This window comes from Rhinolophus sinicus, chromosome 17 (genome assembly GCF_057876585.1).
Source record: "Rhinolophus sinicus isolate RSI-liver-muscle chromosome 17, RSI-T2T, whole genome shotgun sequence".
Lineage (NCBI taxonomy): Eukaryota > Metazoa > Chordata > Mammalia > Chiroptera > Rhinolophidae > Rhinolophus > Rhinolophus sinicus.
This window is the reverse complement of record NC_142517.1, coordinates 34,667,998-34,684,192: the sequence shown is the minus strand read 5'-3', so window position 1 is coordinate 34,684,192 and position 16,195 is coordinate 34,667,998. Positions and strand designations below refer to the sequence as shown.

At 35.2% G+C, this 16,195-nt stretch overlaps 1 protein-coding gene across 10 annotated transcripts in view; it reads left to right on the top strand.

The window, feature by feature from the left end:
• Positions 1 to 15,288, top strand: part of ZBBX (zinc finger B-box domain containing) — a 121,979-nt gene extending 106,691 nt beyond the window's left edge. For 9 of the 10 annotated variants that reach the window (XM_088793827.1, XM_088793826.1, XM_088793823.1 and 6 more), the window contains 3 exons: positions 203 to 460; positions 9,955 to 10,093; positions 11,855 to 15,288. In XM_088793827.1, the coding sequence (XP_088649953.1) occupies positions 203 to 460; positions 9,955 to 10,093; positions 11,855 to 11,981 (524 nt within the window). In that variant the 3' untranslated portion in view covers positions 11,982 to 15,288. The remainder of the gene's footprint in view (positions 1 to 202; positions 461 to 9,954; positions 10,094 to 11,854) is intronic. The other variant, XM_088793828.1, reaches the window with a different exon arrangement.
• Positions 15,289 to 16,195: the final 907 nt, after the last annotated feature.

The window sequence follows — 16,195 nt, the reverse complement described above, 5'->3', positions numbered from 1 at the left end:
TTTTCTGTATGACATGGTAAAAGTAATTTGGGATCAATAAATTGTGATAAACTAGTATGGATGATAATCCAAAATTCATTTTTTTCATAAATTCTGTTGCATAACTGCTCTAAATTTGAGGGGTTTGGTATTTTGTATCTTTAAGCACTCATTTGGAATTTTAAAAAGAGCTGACTTACAAAGTTTGTATTTTTCATTTTAGGCCAGACATCACAGAGACCTTCAACAGCAAACTTGCCACTTTCTAACTCTGTTAAAAGAAACTCCAGTTGCCCAAACTACTCTCATCCTCGATCAAGAAGTGCAGCCGCTCCATCATTATCTAGAGCGGCTTCTGAAATTTCCAAAATTGAATATATCGACATTACTGACCACAATGAGCCTTCCTTAGACAGCGCTGCTGATCAACAAACCTTAGACAGTTTGGAAAAAGAATTAAATGTGCTGAGAAATCTTTCAGGTAATGCTGTTTTTTTCACTGCGGACAATGTTAACTCTGCCTTCTTACTGATTCTTCATATTGTGTTCCAAGAAAACAAGCTAGCAAACACAAAAGCCTTTCCCTTTTCCTCTTTGAGCTATAGATTTTTGTGTCTGTTTTCTTGGCTATTCCCTGGTGTCACCCTGAAAATGTTATGTGTGGATGCCAACCTCACTAGAGACTGTGTTCCTTAGCCCACATAATACACAGTTAAATTCTATTGCAGAGGCACCTTTCTGTGGACAGAATTCTTTTCTCCTTTCTACAAAACCTCGAGTGCTTTATGTCTGTAGCTTTAGGAGAGCTGCTGCCCCGCACTGTTGTTGGAGAATTCAGCCCTGTTTCTCAAACTTCAACGTGTACACAAAGCCTCTGGGTATCTTGTTAAAAATACAGATTCTGACTCAGGCTGTCTGGGGTAGGGTCCGGAGATTCTACACATCCAACAAGTACCCAGTTAATGCCAATGCTGCTGGTTGGCAGGGCAGTTTGAGGAGAAATTATTCGTGTGCATTCTAGTTCCTGAACCTTGACGGGTGTAGTCTGGTAACCATATTCTTGAATTTAACAAAGGTTTGGTTTGGTAACAAAACATCAGGGGAAGTAATCTTAATTTTCATCAGAAAGTTGTTCATCTAGTTTGATGGAAGCCAGCTGCAAGTCTAAGAGGCAAGCTAGAAACTTCTCAGAAGCCTAGATACTCCACTCCTGGCTCCTCCTTCGGTTTTGTTTGTTGTTGTTTTAGTGAGAGTCACCTTAGAAGAACGACATTGCTGTTTTCCTAAAAAAGAGTACACCTCAGTTTTGAAAACTTCATGCAATACAATACAAAACAAAACAAAACAAGAAAAGACACGACAAAACAAAACAAAACAAAAAAACTAAAGGAAACCAAAATCCCCACAAAATCTCATTACTCTAAAAATAACCATTCTTAACATTTGATGAACATCATTTTAAGCATCTATTTATAAGTGTGCATATAACAATTTACAGTTAGAAGGTTGAATAAATTGAAGGAAAGAGAGTAATAATTTTCTAAACATAGGTTTTGCTCTATACTTTTTTAAAAGTCATATAACTACTCACTCTATTTAAGAAAAAATTGAGATGAAACTAAAGGACATTGTCCATTTCAGGTAACTACTTTTTCATCATAAGCTGAATGATATGAAATTGCCTTTTTGTAGACAAAAAATAGTGGGATATTTTACAAAGAGCCCTATAAAAATTAAGGAAAAATGTAAAGAGAAACAGTAAGCAATTGAGACCATTTTAAACTATATAATTTAATTTTAGACAATAATAATGAAATCCCTGTAATAAAATATAAGAACTCATTTATTTCTTATTTTTTTAACCACATATGACTATAGATAGTATTCAATGTATCCCTGTTACAGTGATGCTACTTTTCAGTTTTTCAAGGTTTCTTTTCACATTTCTTTTACTTAGTGAAAACTCGTATGGACTAAATGATCAATATTAGCATTTTTACTATGACTTCCCAATTGTGAGCCTTTTATTTTGATTCTTCCCTGAAAGGTTCAATTGTAGCAATCTTGAGAATGTCTGTGTTTCATCTTTACGGTCGATTGGCAAGTTAGCTAGGTTAATTTAGTGGATCACAATTCTCTTTCTTTGCACTTAGTACATATTTCTGCAGTGTTCTGTCCCTGAATATGGTGCTAGCTAATCCTTTAGCACAGGTTTTCCATTGAACTTTTGTTTGACGGAATTTAATTGTCAGATAATTTTTTCTCCCAGGCAGGGCTCATGGTAGCTCTAGTACTCAAGTTCGTTCATGTTTGAGCATGCCCGACTAAGTTTACATTTGAATGGCAAATTGGCTGAGGGTAATTTCCTTGGGTCATTTTTCTATTCATCATTTTCTCAGTCTGAATTCTGCTCTAAAGTAGTTTGAGGTTACCTTGATTTTTGACTTCACCCTCTCTCTTGCATGTGACAATGTTTCTTTCATCACTGGATGTTTGAATTTTTTTTTTTTTTTTCATATTGTTGAAATTCAGTAACTGAACCAGGATTGTGTTTCAGTTTTAATAATTCAACATTTCTTAAAACAGAGGGTTCTCTTTCTGTCTACAAAACAAGTTCCTCTTTATTTTCAGAGAAATTTTCTGCTGTTGTATATTTGAATTGCTTTTCTGTTCCATTTGGTTTTCTCCTGCTGAGAAACCTATTTTGTTTATGTTGTACCCTCTTTGTACAGTGCCTGTCCTTATATTTTCTTCAACTGTTTTATCCATTTTTTATTTTCCTTTGCATTTACTGTGATTCTCTCAAGCATGTCTTCTATGTCAGAATTTCAATTTTCAGCTAGTTGTAGTCCATTCTTTATTGATTGACTTAATAAGTTAGCTCTTGCTTTCACTATCTTTGGTAAATATTCACTTTGATATAATTTCAAACTTACAGAAAATTTGCAAGAATGTAAAAATAGTACAAGGAACTTTGTGCACTTTACCCAGTTCACCACCCATCTTTTGCCCTATTTGCACACACACACACACACACACACACACACAGCTCTTTTTTTTTCTGAACCATTTGAGAGGAAGTTATAAACTCATGACCCTTTACCAATAATAATAATAATAATAAATAATAATAATAATTCAGTATGCATTTCCCATGAACATGGCCATTCTCTTACACAGCCACAGTATAATGACCAAAACTAGGAAGTTTAGCATTGATACAATGAGATTCTATAATCTACAGTGCATATCTAATTTATAAAAATTGTCTCAGTGATGTTCATTATAGCTTGTTTTTTTTTTTTTTTTTTTGTGGTACAGGATCTAATCCAGAAACAGTTGACCATTTAATTTTTTTCCTTTATGGTGTCTCTCACATGATGTTTGATCTTTGAGATTAGTTTTACTCTTTTAAAAATCTTTTTATTTCTTTTGTAGCCAAAGGACTTAGGGGAATTTTCTTATGGTCTTGATCTGTTTTCTACCAGATTTGTAATTTATTTAATGATTCTTTGCATGCTGTGGATGCTTGGATTCTGGTTTGTTCGTTTGTAAAGCTAGTTGCTGTCATTTCTTTGTATCTTACTTGTTCATTCTTATTGTGGATAGCTTTGCTCACATCCTCTGTTTTTTTCTGACATAGTGAGACTATATTCTCTCTGAAATGCTTCCCACCTGTACTGAGATCTGTCGGTCTTCTCTTTGGAGCTACATTTGTGGGTTGGGTATTGCACCCTTTTACCTTGCCGGCTCAAAGGCATGGGAGAGGATAGATGCCAAACTAGAATGAACCTGGTATCTAGTGTGTTCTGTCCCTGTGGGGACACCTGCAAGTTTGCCATTTTCTTGCCACAGCAAAGATAGTGGGTATTTAGGGGCTTTAAAAAAATATTTCAAATACATTCTCTTTACTTCCCCTCCACTACTTTTCTAAAAATTGTTGTGGTATTGGTGAGACTTGTCAGTACTTTAGATGACTCTCCTTTTCCTATTACTAGTTTGGTGTGCATACTGGGCAGCAAGGTGGGGAGGGTTGGGCAGGAGCAACACCCAGCTATACCTCAATTAATTCTCCGTGTATTTCTTTGGTTACCCCTTGTCAAAGTTTATTATGTGAACTTGTATCCCTTTCTTTTTGGTTCCTGTTATGGTTTCATTTTATTTTTATTTTTCTGCTTTTTCTAGTCATTTCATTAGAGGTCAAGGGAAGAGAATTTATAATCTATCTGTATCCATCATCATTCATTTGCTTTACTCTAAATTACTAAAAAATCAAATGTAAATACCCTGGAAGATAATTCTCACACTAAAGGCAAACTCTAAAATGAAGCTTGTCTGGTTTGACCTAGATCTAAATTGATAACCATACAGTTTTTAATTAAAAAATGAAGAGTTTTTCTTATTTTGATAGATTGATATTTTGATAGATTTACAAATGGAATGCAGTACTTACAAATGGTAGTCATTTTGTAGGTTTGTTTTTAATCACTGAGCTTTTTCATTGCCTTTATCACGTCTGTTCTTAATGCTTCACTTTTGCCCTGTGTCTTTCCTTTTCTCATACACCAACACCAATATTTTCCCTGGGATACATAATTGTTCATATAGGAAAGCAAGCACACTTCATAGCCTGTGAACGGTCAGGGCTTCTCTGCTGGTCCAGGAACAGAAGGAAGTGCGTCACTTACACATACTTGACCCAGGAATGGATCTCTTTCTATTTGAGAAGATTGGCTTTGACTGAGTGCACAGCTTGAATGAGACACTCACCTGGAGCTGAGGAGGGAAGAGGAGAGCACATCAGCTGAATCAACCCCATTGTCAGGGAGGTGACAGATGCTGTAGTGAAATCAGGCCCTATTCTAGAAAATTTACTGATTCTGCACAAGGCTTTTGTATTCTGTTTAACATCAATGGACAGAAGAATTCTACTCACATTCCACTACTCATGATGCAGTCTGGAAAAAACTCTTCATGAGATTTGGTCTCATACAGACACAGCTACACAATTTGACTCTTATACAAATGTAAATGTGTTCGCATCCTTGTGAAAGCTGCATTTTTGCGAGTAGCAAACCTTGTGACTTGTTTTCTGTTAGCTCTAGGATGCATCCACTTCCACTAAATTCTATGGAAAATAACCTTGCCAAGGAGCTGGGAGTAGAAAAGACGGAAAATAACTACATTAAGTAAAGTGTTTCTCCATTGATTCAGAGTGCTGTGGTGGATATTAGAGCCATTTCAGAAGTAGGCGAGCTGGGCACGGTAGGGAATGTGTGTGTGTGCAGACACAGCTTCCTGCTGAATCAGGAGACAAGGGGAAGCAGGGCGGTGTGGTTGAAAGCCAGGCTCTGGGGCCAGATCTAAGGCGGGAGGGCTGGTTTTGAAACAAAACCACCACTTGCTAGCTTGCAGACATTGGGCAAATTATTTTCATAATCTCATTTTGTATCAGTTTCCATGTATGAAAATGGGTATAATAACAGGCCCTACCATAAAATGGTTCAGTGATTGAATTCAAATATGTATTACACATTATATTTATGAAAATAGATTTCTCTCTACAATAAGGAGTTTGGATGTCATTCTAAGAGCACTGACAAGCCATTGGGGTTTGAGGTAGGGACACACACACACACACACACTCAGTAGTGCCTAGCGCATAGTAAGTCCTGAAAATAAATCTTACATAAGGAATCAGTGGGTGGTGCTTTCTCCATGCTTTAAGGTAAGGAAGGTGCTCTTGGTAAGCCTAATTTTTAGTCCCGAACATCTAAAACCCATTTCCATTCTAAAACTATGTTTCCTTCTAGACCATTTTGAGGATTATAGTTTGTTGTTATCTCATGCAATATTATCATTCTCTCCACAAATATCTTTGTAAATAACAGTATAGTCATTTATTTAATAAGCTCACCATATCAATATAACATTTATTAAGGTAACTTGTCAGTTTTTGGATGTTGTCATAACCTGAAGAAATTTGGAAAAAATCAGAGATACGTTATGAGAAAGTATCAGTAATGATGTACTTTAAAACACGCACCTTTTCATAAGTAAAAATGACTCATTTGTTTCAAACTCATTCTGTTTTAAGAGTTTTTGCGGTCCTTAAATCCCCATAATAGTCTTTGTATGAGTTCCTAGGTAGTTACTGAGCCAAGTAATTAGAGAGAGAAAAGTACTTTTCCTTGAACAAGAGAGAGTAAAAATCTCTGATACTAGCAGATGTAGCCAACTGTCTGTGAAGTAGAGTCAGTGGCTTCCTGAGTAATTGAAGCCTCTGTTCATTGGTTGACTATCAAGCAAGATAGTAAATTGTAAAAAAGTTCTAGTTGTGCTTTATAGGTAATAAATTAATTAGATAAGCCTTGTAAAGACTGTCAGGTTATGATGGGCTAGAATGGCAATATTTTTGCTTTAGGGTACCTTTGAATTTCTGGAAAAACCTGAGCACTACATATAAGTGAAAGTCAACATATTAAAATTTTTGGATAAAAGGAATATGAAACTTTCAATGAGTAGTAATAATCACTGTTTTTATACGTAATGTTCCTCCACTTGATCTTTATTTTGTTTTTATATGTAATGTTCCTCCATTTGATCTTCATAGCTACTCTGGGAGGACGATGGGATAGATGCTATTTTTAATTTCCCCTTTGTGGATATAGTAACTGAGGCTCTGGGTGATGTGACCGCCCACAGTTTCCCCTGGGTGCATAAGAGTTCAGACACATACCCAGGCATACCACCATACAACAACACTACTTAGATCATTTGAAATCCTTACTTCAAATCAATATTGTGACCACTTCAGTGAGAGAGGGTGTGGGCAGAATAAAGGTAAAGGGAAGACGATATGGAGGGATAAACAAGAAAAGATACAGTGGTGAAGTGGAAGAGAGATGGAGGGAAAGGAAAGCAGGAGGCTAGGCTGGGGATGGGGCTTACAGGTTACAGGGTGAGTGTACTGGTTTGTCATTCCCTCTTAAACATTGGTATGTCATTTGTAGGTATGTTGATAGTCCTTTAGCAGTTTTTGTTGTTGCTTTTGTTTTTGGTTGCTTCTTGGAAAACAGCCTATCTGCTTTGTTTCCATTCTTTGAAGTTTTTAACTTTTTAATGTTTTTAAACTTTTAATGTTTCTTTGGTCCTTCCTTTCTTCTTTATTTCTTTTATTCATATAAATGTTTATTTCCATGTGGAATAAAGATATATGTATGTGTTTTAAATGGCATGCATTTTAGAAATATACCTTACAAGTTTATATTTAGTCAAATTTTCTCCTTTGTCTAATTCTTTCTTATTGTATTTAAGAGATTCCTCAATAATCAGACAGCATGCACTCTTACTCCAGGATAGAAAAGGTTTAACTTCAATTCATTTTTTCAACAATCAGCTGACTTGACAGTTATAAAGTAAAATTTACAATATATTTATATTGAAATCTAGTTTTTCCCTGGTTCTGTATTAGAAAATCAGGAGACTTGGGTTTTTGTACAATTGACCTTTCAGGATTATACTAAGCTGCAACAGTGTTTTTGGAAGCAGTTTTATTTTTCTCTGCCTTGAAAATCAAATGATGTCACCTTTGCTCCTGTTCACTTGACAAGGTATTCTGAAATATAATCCTGAGAATGAATAATTACACAAAACCAGGCCATTCTTTTTGCATAATCTGAATTAGCACTGTGCTCATTCAATTAGGACTCAAATGCCTAACAGAGGTTGAATATTTCTCCTGGTGGTATTCTTTAGATCTAAGAATCACTATTGGGTTTTAGCACTGGAGTCCTACCAATTCCAAATCCTGAATTAACTGCTTTCCTACAGGTAACATTTCCTATCATTGGGGCATGTAAAGGTACCTTGCATGCCTCTGTTCTTTTACTTGGTAGAAAACTAGGAGAGAAGCTGAAAGCTAAAGAATTAGTTTCTGGAACATAGTGATTTATGATATTGGTGAACTAAAAGAGCTTAGGTCTAATTCCAGTTCGACTGTGTGGTTGTGTGAATTTCAGCAAGTTACCCTATGGGCCCTTAATTTCCTAGTCTAAAAAAGTGGGGATGGGACGAAAAATTTAGCTGAGGAATCTTTTTGTTTTCCTCAAAATTAATCTTATATTGAGCCCCCAAATGTAAATAAGACCAAAAGAAGCCCTTCCAGATTGCTTTGGGGTGGTGAGTGCAGGAGTCTCTTCCTTAAGCCTACTAAATTTCTCCATGTCTCATAATTTGAAATCACAAGGCTAAATAATTTTAAGGACACTTCTAGTTGTAAATATATTGAGTCTATCTTGCAGCTGAAAGAATCCAAGTTAGTTTTAGTAGGGAACTCTGCTTGCTCAAAAACTTCAAATTGATACTAACTACACACACACACACACACACACACACACACACACACACATTTAGTTTTTCTTTAGTCAAGTATATGACACATTGTAGTTTGGTGTTTGGTTTTTCTGTTCAGGAGAATGTTCACTTGGGACTTTCATAAAAGTGAAGGGGAGACTAGCACCCCGTAATTTTATCAGTGAATCAACTATAATTTTGTGTGTGTGTGTGTGCGCGTGTGTGTGTGTGTGTTCACACGATGTGGAGTACAGCATAGGGAATAGAGTCAGTGGAATTGTAACAGCTATATACGATGTCAGAGGGGTAGTAGATTGGGGGAGGGGTTATCACTTTGTGAGGGGTAGAAATGTGTAACTATTACGTTGTTTTGTACACCTGAAGCTAATAATAAAAGTCACCATAGCATAACCTTATGTACAAGTTAGATGGCTCCTAGAACTTTATCAATGACCAAAAAATGGCATTATGGCTTTTCTGATATCATAATCATTTATCTATATACTTGCGTTTTTGATAGTTTATATAAAGTACATTTGCTTATACATTTTGCTTATTTAATTTGTACTATTTGCCATTATCCAGGTTTAATCAAGGCTGCCTTCATGAAACGGGAGAAAATTTAAGGCTTCCTTCTCTCCTTTCACATACAAATGTTTATTTTTTACCCAAACAAATCAAGGATGCTGGAAAAATCAAGGGCAGCTTTGCCAAGACTAAACTTTGCCTCAGATTGTATGAGGGTGAACCTTTTATATCTTAGAAGACAAAACGAGATAATAAAGTATTTAACATTCAGGCAGTTTGAGGAATTGGACAATATTCTAGCTTTAAAGAGGATCACTGGATTTTCTTTGTAATTTTGTGAATTCTCAGGACATTTGGCACTTTTCTTAAGTATAATGTATATTGAAAATCAACATGACTGTGTGAAATAAGTTAGACAGAAAGACAAGTGCTGTATAAGATCACTCTATATGTGGAATCTTAAAAAGCTGAACTCATACAAACGGAGACTAGATGGTGGTTGCCAGCACTGGAAGGTGGGGGAAATTGAAAGATGTTGGTCAGAAAATACAAGTCGTAAGATGAGAAGTTCTGAGGATTTAACATATACAGCCTGGTGATGATAGTTAATAATACTGTGTTACATACTTGAAAGTTCCTGTGAGAGTAGTTCTTAACTATTTCATTACAAAAAAAAAGAAATGGAAATTATGTGGTGTGATGGAGGTGTTACCTAACACTGTGGGGGTTATCATTTTGCAATAGATATGTGTTTCAAGCCAACACATTGTATACCTTAAATTTAAATGATGTTACATGTCAATTATATCTCTATTATAATTAAATAAAACTGGGAAGTAAATAAAATTGGGGAATTTGCTTTTAAAAAAAATCAATATGATTAAAGTGACTTAATACCCATGCACTAATTTGGAACCTCAAATCAAACTGACTTCATACTCTGCCCTCCCAACTATCATTAGAATATTGAGAAATGATTAAAAATCTATAGTGGTCCTCTTTATACTACTTATAGTTTACTCTGGATAAACTTTCAGAGCCATATGCTTCTTGAATTTATATGTTGACAATGCATGAACTAAAATATTTCAGATCCTTCAGAAAAACTTTACAGTCTAACCTCAGAAGAGTCACCAGCCTCCAACAACTATTTGCTGAATGTAAGTCGGACTACTCTAGATTTCCTTAAGACCTTACATGCGATGGACCCCTGTGAAATTGAGGAACTAAGGTGGGTTAAGCCAGTGGCTTATACATAAAGATAGTACATAGTAACAATTTTGACAAGCCCTAACTAGTTCTCCTTATTATATAAAGAAAGATTGTCCTCATGTGTGGACTTTGTATGGCTATTCTTTGTAAAATGTTTGTATCCTTTGCTGACCTATTATCAGGATTTATGAAAAAAATACTCTACTGCAAAATGTGTGTCAGAAAAATGAAAAAAATTAGAAATTTAATAATCCAGCATTTCTTCATATATTGATAAACAATTGCCTTTCTTGCATTAATGAACCTAATAAATTTTAGTACATTGCATTAATGTGAATAAAAATTTTAAAATAGAATATTGAGAAGTTTCTTTTTAGAAATCCAGTCCAGGTTGTTAATAATAGCATATTTTAATATGTTATCATTTCATCCTTTCCTCACATAAGGCAAGAGCATTACGGCATGTTGATCAGTTTATAAGGAACATAAGTTATTCTAATAAATGTTTAACAAACATATTTTATGTCACTCTACTGTTGACATATAGAAATTCCTTGAAAAGGGAGGAGGGTTTCTTCTAGAAGGGCTAAGATAAATGTAAAATAATATTTCCTTGAATTATACATTCTTTTGATTGGTTTGAAGTCTGATGTTACAGACTTCAAAAAGTCTGTAAAAAAGGGAATCAAGAGTCTGTTACTTTGCCTTTCTGAAGGAGGAAATAATTTAGCTGTGGTTCTTGAATTTTTGCATTTCCAATACCACTTACATTTTTTAAAACAAGGATCAATGTCAAGTTGCTATTTTCCCCCTAAAGTCATTCAAAAGCTACCACATACTCTCACCATCATTTCATAAAAGAAAGGACATTTCATACTAAAAATACAAGGGGCCTACTAACAGAATAAACTACAAGGAAACGTACTAACAGAATAAAAAACAGTTCTTTACAATTAAATCTATCACATAAAAGTTATTATCTTGTTCTTCTTTTCTCTTCTCTTCTTGGACCAGTTAAATTTTTTTGTCAGAGATCTGCACTGGTCCTGAGACCAGAGTTTAGGCACTGCTGATTTAACCTGTATTGCACATAAAAAAGAACACTAAGAACAGTTATATCCATCACAGGATGAAGTATTTTACATTATGTCGTGTCATACATGGGCTGGCAATCTAGATAACTTAGACGGAAATGTCTGAATTGTACAGGCTCCTCTCTCTTCCCCTGCTCTATCTCTTTTCTCAAACCTCAAACACCTGTGCACTAGAGCCTCCAACAAGAGTTCCTTTTCCACAATATAATGTGACAAAATAAAATAACGAAATAATTGCTGTCATTAATTTTGGTTTTGGCATATCTTGACTGGCTATTCACATAGTCCTAATTTACTGTACACAAAAGAGGTGATTTATCTGGCAGGCTATTCAAGGGGATTTTATTAAACAGCCAATGAAATGATGAATGTCCTTAATGATGACCCTGAGGCTCCGCAAGTTTCTGAATTGCCTTCTGAATCATTAGTGAAGACACGACCAGAGACCGTAAAACCTCTCTTTGGTACAACTGTGGCTTTATTTTTTGGAAGAGGGAGAATGATTGAGAATTTCTCATTAAAAGGAGGCTTGGTATATTGGGCACATTATGCCCCCAGTCGGTGACTGCCCTCTCACATCTGCCTGCCTCCAGTGACTTCAACGTATGTAGTATTGATCAGAAGATAAATGAAGAGTTGAAACCCAGTTCTGTATATTGTGTATTGATCTTTTAATGTATTTCCAGCTCTTCTAAAAAAGATACTGAAGTTGAGTCTTTGCTGACACTTTCTGAGAGCAGCACAGAAGAGGAGGAAGAGGATTTTCTTGACAAGCAACATGTCATCACACTACCATGGTCAAAGAGTACCTGAATTTCATTGTTTTTTCCATTTTGTACCCAGAGTAAACTGAAAAAACTAACAACTGAAAGGAGTAACCAAGGGATTACTTGTCCAGGTGCTGGAGATTTTTGATTATTAATGTCTCTGATATTTCAAGGTATGCAGACTAATAAAAAGTTAGCAATATTATGAGTTTAAGCGCTTTTCCTTCCAAATTATATATAGTATGTCAAATACTAATCTATATTACAGGTCATATTATTAAAATGTGGTGAATAAAAAAAACACAAAAAACTAACAGCTGTAACTGTGTCTGTGGAACCTACCATAAGCCAAAACATGATTATACTTAAAGTAATATTTAATTGTTAAATTATATTTTAATTATGTCATCAATAAGAGTGTATATTTGTCAGCCAAGTCATACTTGGTAATATTGTTAATTATACCTGGAATCCATTTATCACTTTGGTAAGTATATATATATATTTTTTCTGTTAGTGTTTTGATATTTATAGAAGTTCTGGTAGCTTCAAAAGTTGCTGTTAGAAAAGAGAAAGAGGACCCAAAATAAAGTGGACATAATACATATTCTCTATTCTAGTAAAACACAGAAAAGACCCTCAAAGCATCTTATTTTGGGAGGGTCACCGTGATGGTTAATTTTATGTGTCAACTCGGCTAGGCTACAGCAGCCAATCTAGATAACTTAGACTGAAATGTCTCAATTGTTCAGGCTCCTTTTTCTCTACCTCTTTTCTCAAACCTAAGACACTTATACACTAGAGACTCCAATAGAGCTTCCTCTCCACAACAAAATGCGACAAAATAAAATAACTAAATAATTATTGTCAGATATTTGGTCAAACATTAGTCTAGCTGTTTCTGCAAAGGTATTTTTCAGATAAGATTGACATTTAAAACAATAGGTTTTGAGTAAAGCAGATTACCATCCATACTGTCAGTGAGTTTCACCCAATCAGTTTGAGAGCCTTATGAGAAAAAAGACTGAGGTCCTCCACAGAAGAGGGAATTCTGCCTTGAGAATGCATCCGGGTTCAAGATGCAGTGTTGACTCTTCCCTGCGTCTCCAGACTGCTAGCCTACCCTGTAATTTTTGGATTGGCTAGTCTCCACAATTGGTTCTGTTTCTCTGGAGAACCCTGACTACTACATTTAGTTTGAAGGACTGTTGTGATAGCCAAAGAAGATAACAGATGTGCAAGTATTTTGCTGGTCTCGGGTTCCTGTAGATAATGGGGTTGGTGGATGTTCAAGGTTTTACGTGATCTTGTAGCTCAGGGGCTTAAAAGCAGAAGAAGACATGGGAGGGGGATAGTTTTATGGATGTCACTTTGTGACCTTTTAAGAGTTTGTTGACTTATCAGAAAAACATCCTTGCAGGTCGGTTTGCCATCACCACAGCAAAATCATATCTCAGGGTTCAAACTCTTTTGTCTTCTCCATGATTCTGGATAATAATCCCTTATGCAAGATAGATGGTTGTTTAGGGTAAATTTATCTTTCATAGTTTTTCTGTGGCATCGATAAATTATACTGGCATTCACACACATCATTTACTCACGGTATCGAAAATGATGATGAAGAGTCCTATAGCCATTTCTATGTTTTTTTAATATAAAAATGGCATTTATTAAAAATGATTAACATAAATGAAAAATAAGCAATCAGGGAAGCCAATCATACTATCAGAATGATTTTTCTTCAAAAGAAATAAATATCTTAAAATTAATTTTTACTGTTCTCTTAGCACTTTCTCTATTTGCAATCCCACAGAGAGACAACAGTGAGTCACTGTTGAATCTTCATCATTTGTCTCAAAAGCCCTTCTGGCATCTTGTGCTGAGGCTGCTAGCTTTCTGAACTTTAGTATCTATAGTTAAAATGGGGATTGCCTGTTCATCTGTTAAGATAAGAAAATATGTAATTTTTTTTTTTTTAGCATGTCCACTCAGGTGTGACATTTCATGACTCTCCCTACCCTCCTTTGCTCTCGGACAACATCTTCCTTACACTTCTGATGAAGAAGAAAATTCTTTCTCTGGATGCTATTTATAAAACTCCAGTGTTTTTCTCAAAGTGGAAGGAGGTATTGTCCTACTCTCATTAAGGAAGTTGGACTACTACTATTCCTTCTGTATGTCCAGTCATAGCTTGAGTCTTTTATGAACTAGCTCAGAAAAATACTTTATAAGACACCATTGCCTTTTACAACACAAGAATTTTGAAATAAAAGTTAAGCTGATAGTTAATTGTTCTCAGGACATTTCCGGCCAGAATTTGAGATGAGGAGTGCACCACTGACTTTCTCATTTAACTTCCAGTATGACATTAAAATTAAACATGAGGGTCCTCTGTGGCAGAGCAGAGCAGACCCACTCTGCCTTTATTTGCTTCTTATAACCACATATTTCGAAAAGTTCCTTAACTCCTTTACCATTAGTCTAATGAGGAAATAAAAACTAAATAAGATTAGAGCCTTTGCCTGAAGCAGTTGCGATGCGCTCTCTCATTTAAGCTCAAGCTTAAAATTGCTGTTTAAGGCATGCCCCTAGGTCTGACTGTGGAATTGAGTTACAGACATTCCAGAAGAATCACCATCATATTCCTAATACTAGAGTTAGTACATGTGCCTCTTGCAACTACCAGACAAATGATCACATGATTTTACATACATGTTGGAATTTAGTAGTTTATATTAGACTTGCCTAGTTGTGTAATAGCTATGTGAAATTCTATAATTTCACAGCCCTGGACATACATATGATGGAAATAAATTGACATTAAATTGTATATGGTAGCATTAATATGTTATTTGATATTTGTGGAAGTCATTTACATTTAGTGCATTCAGTGTGTCACACAGCACAGACCAGTGGGGTACATCACCCTTAAGACCACTTATCTGTGAGGTAGACAGGAACCTTTTCTTCAACAAATGAATGTTACAAAATGGTTCCATCTCTGTAATAGGGAACTCAGATATTTTAAATAATGCCTTGAGTCAGAAAAAACAAAACAAAAAACAGTTCTCTTTGTCCCTATGATTCAGTTGTTGGAAAGGTCTTGAGCAAGGCTCCTCTCATCTTGGTGCTGGCCACGTGCTATTTCTCATCTCTAAGGTCTAAAACTGTACCTGCTCATCGAGACTTCTGCTAATTTGTATCTAAATTATCCCTGTTCCTTTCCTTTTAGTCTTTCTCATAGCATCCTACTTTTTCCTTTATAGCACTTATAATTATTAATTTATTTGTGTATTTTTGAATGTATATGTTCCAATTAGACCATACCTTTCAATAAAGCAAGGATTATGTGATTATGTCCATTTTCTTCACCGCTATACACTTAGCCCTTTATCATATGTCTAGCTTAGACTGCGCAGTCATTAGTAATGAATGGATGGATGAATAAATGAATGTGCAGGATCTATCTGATAAACCATCACTGTCCCTAACTTTTTCCAAGGGGAGACAATATGATCTATGTAGTGGGAGAAACAGATCATCAAGTTACACTATCAGCTAGCTGGCAGATCACTTATTTGAATGTGTTTCTTCCTCATGCAATGGAGAAAAAGATACTGATTTTACTTAGCTCAAAAGAACGTTGTGAGAATCAAATGCAGTAATGAATGTGAAAACACTTTGGGAACTGGAAAGTGCTCTGCCATGTTTATTTATCATCACTTTTCATGATTTTAGGCTACAGGCATTGAATATACAGACATTTTAATGGATGGATCAATTTGAATTTAGGATTAAGCTGACATAAATGATCCACGAAAATCACTCAATATTGAAAGTGGAGAATGCTTTCCGTGAGTTAGACAATGAGATTGAACGATGTTTAAAGCTGGCATTTATGTCAAAAGCTAAATATCTAAATTTATTAAAAACATTTCTGAAACATTATTTCTTATATTTATAGATTTCTTCTGTCATGTAAATTCAGAGCTTTTAAATATGAAAACTGCACTGAAACTTTATCAACACTCTGTGTGTCATACTTTCAGAGAGGAGAAATTTAAAAAGTGTCCTATGTATATATACTTCCCCAAATCTGTTCTTTTATAGGATATTCTGTTCCACAGCATGATTTTCATCCCTGGCTATTTATTACTAACTAGCCGCATTTTCATAAAGAAAAAAAAAATAACTTTGCTTTCTCAGAGTTCATCTGTGCCTGTAGTTTCACCTCCCCCTAAAGTCATAATTCATTGTTAG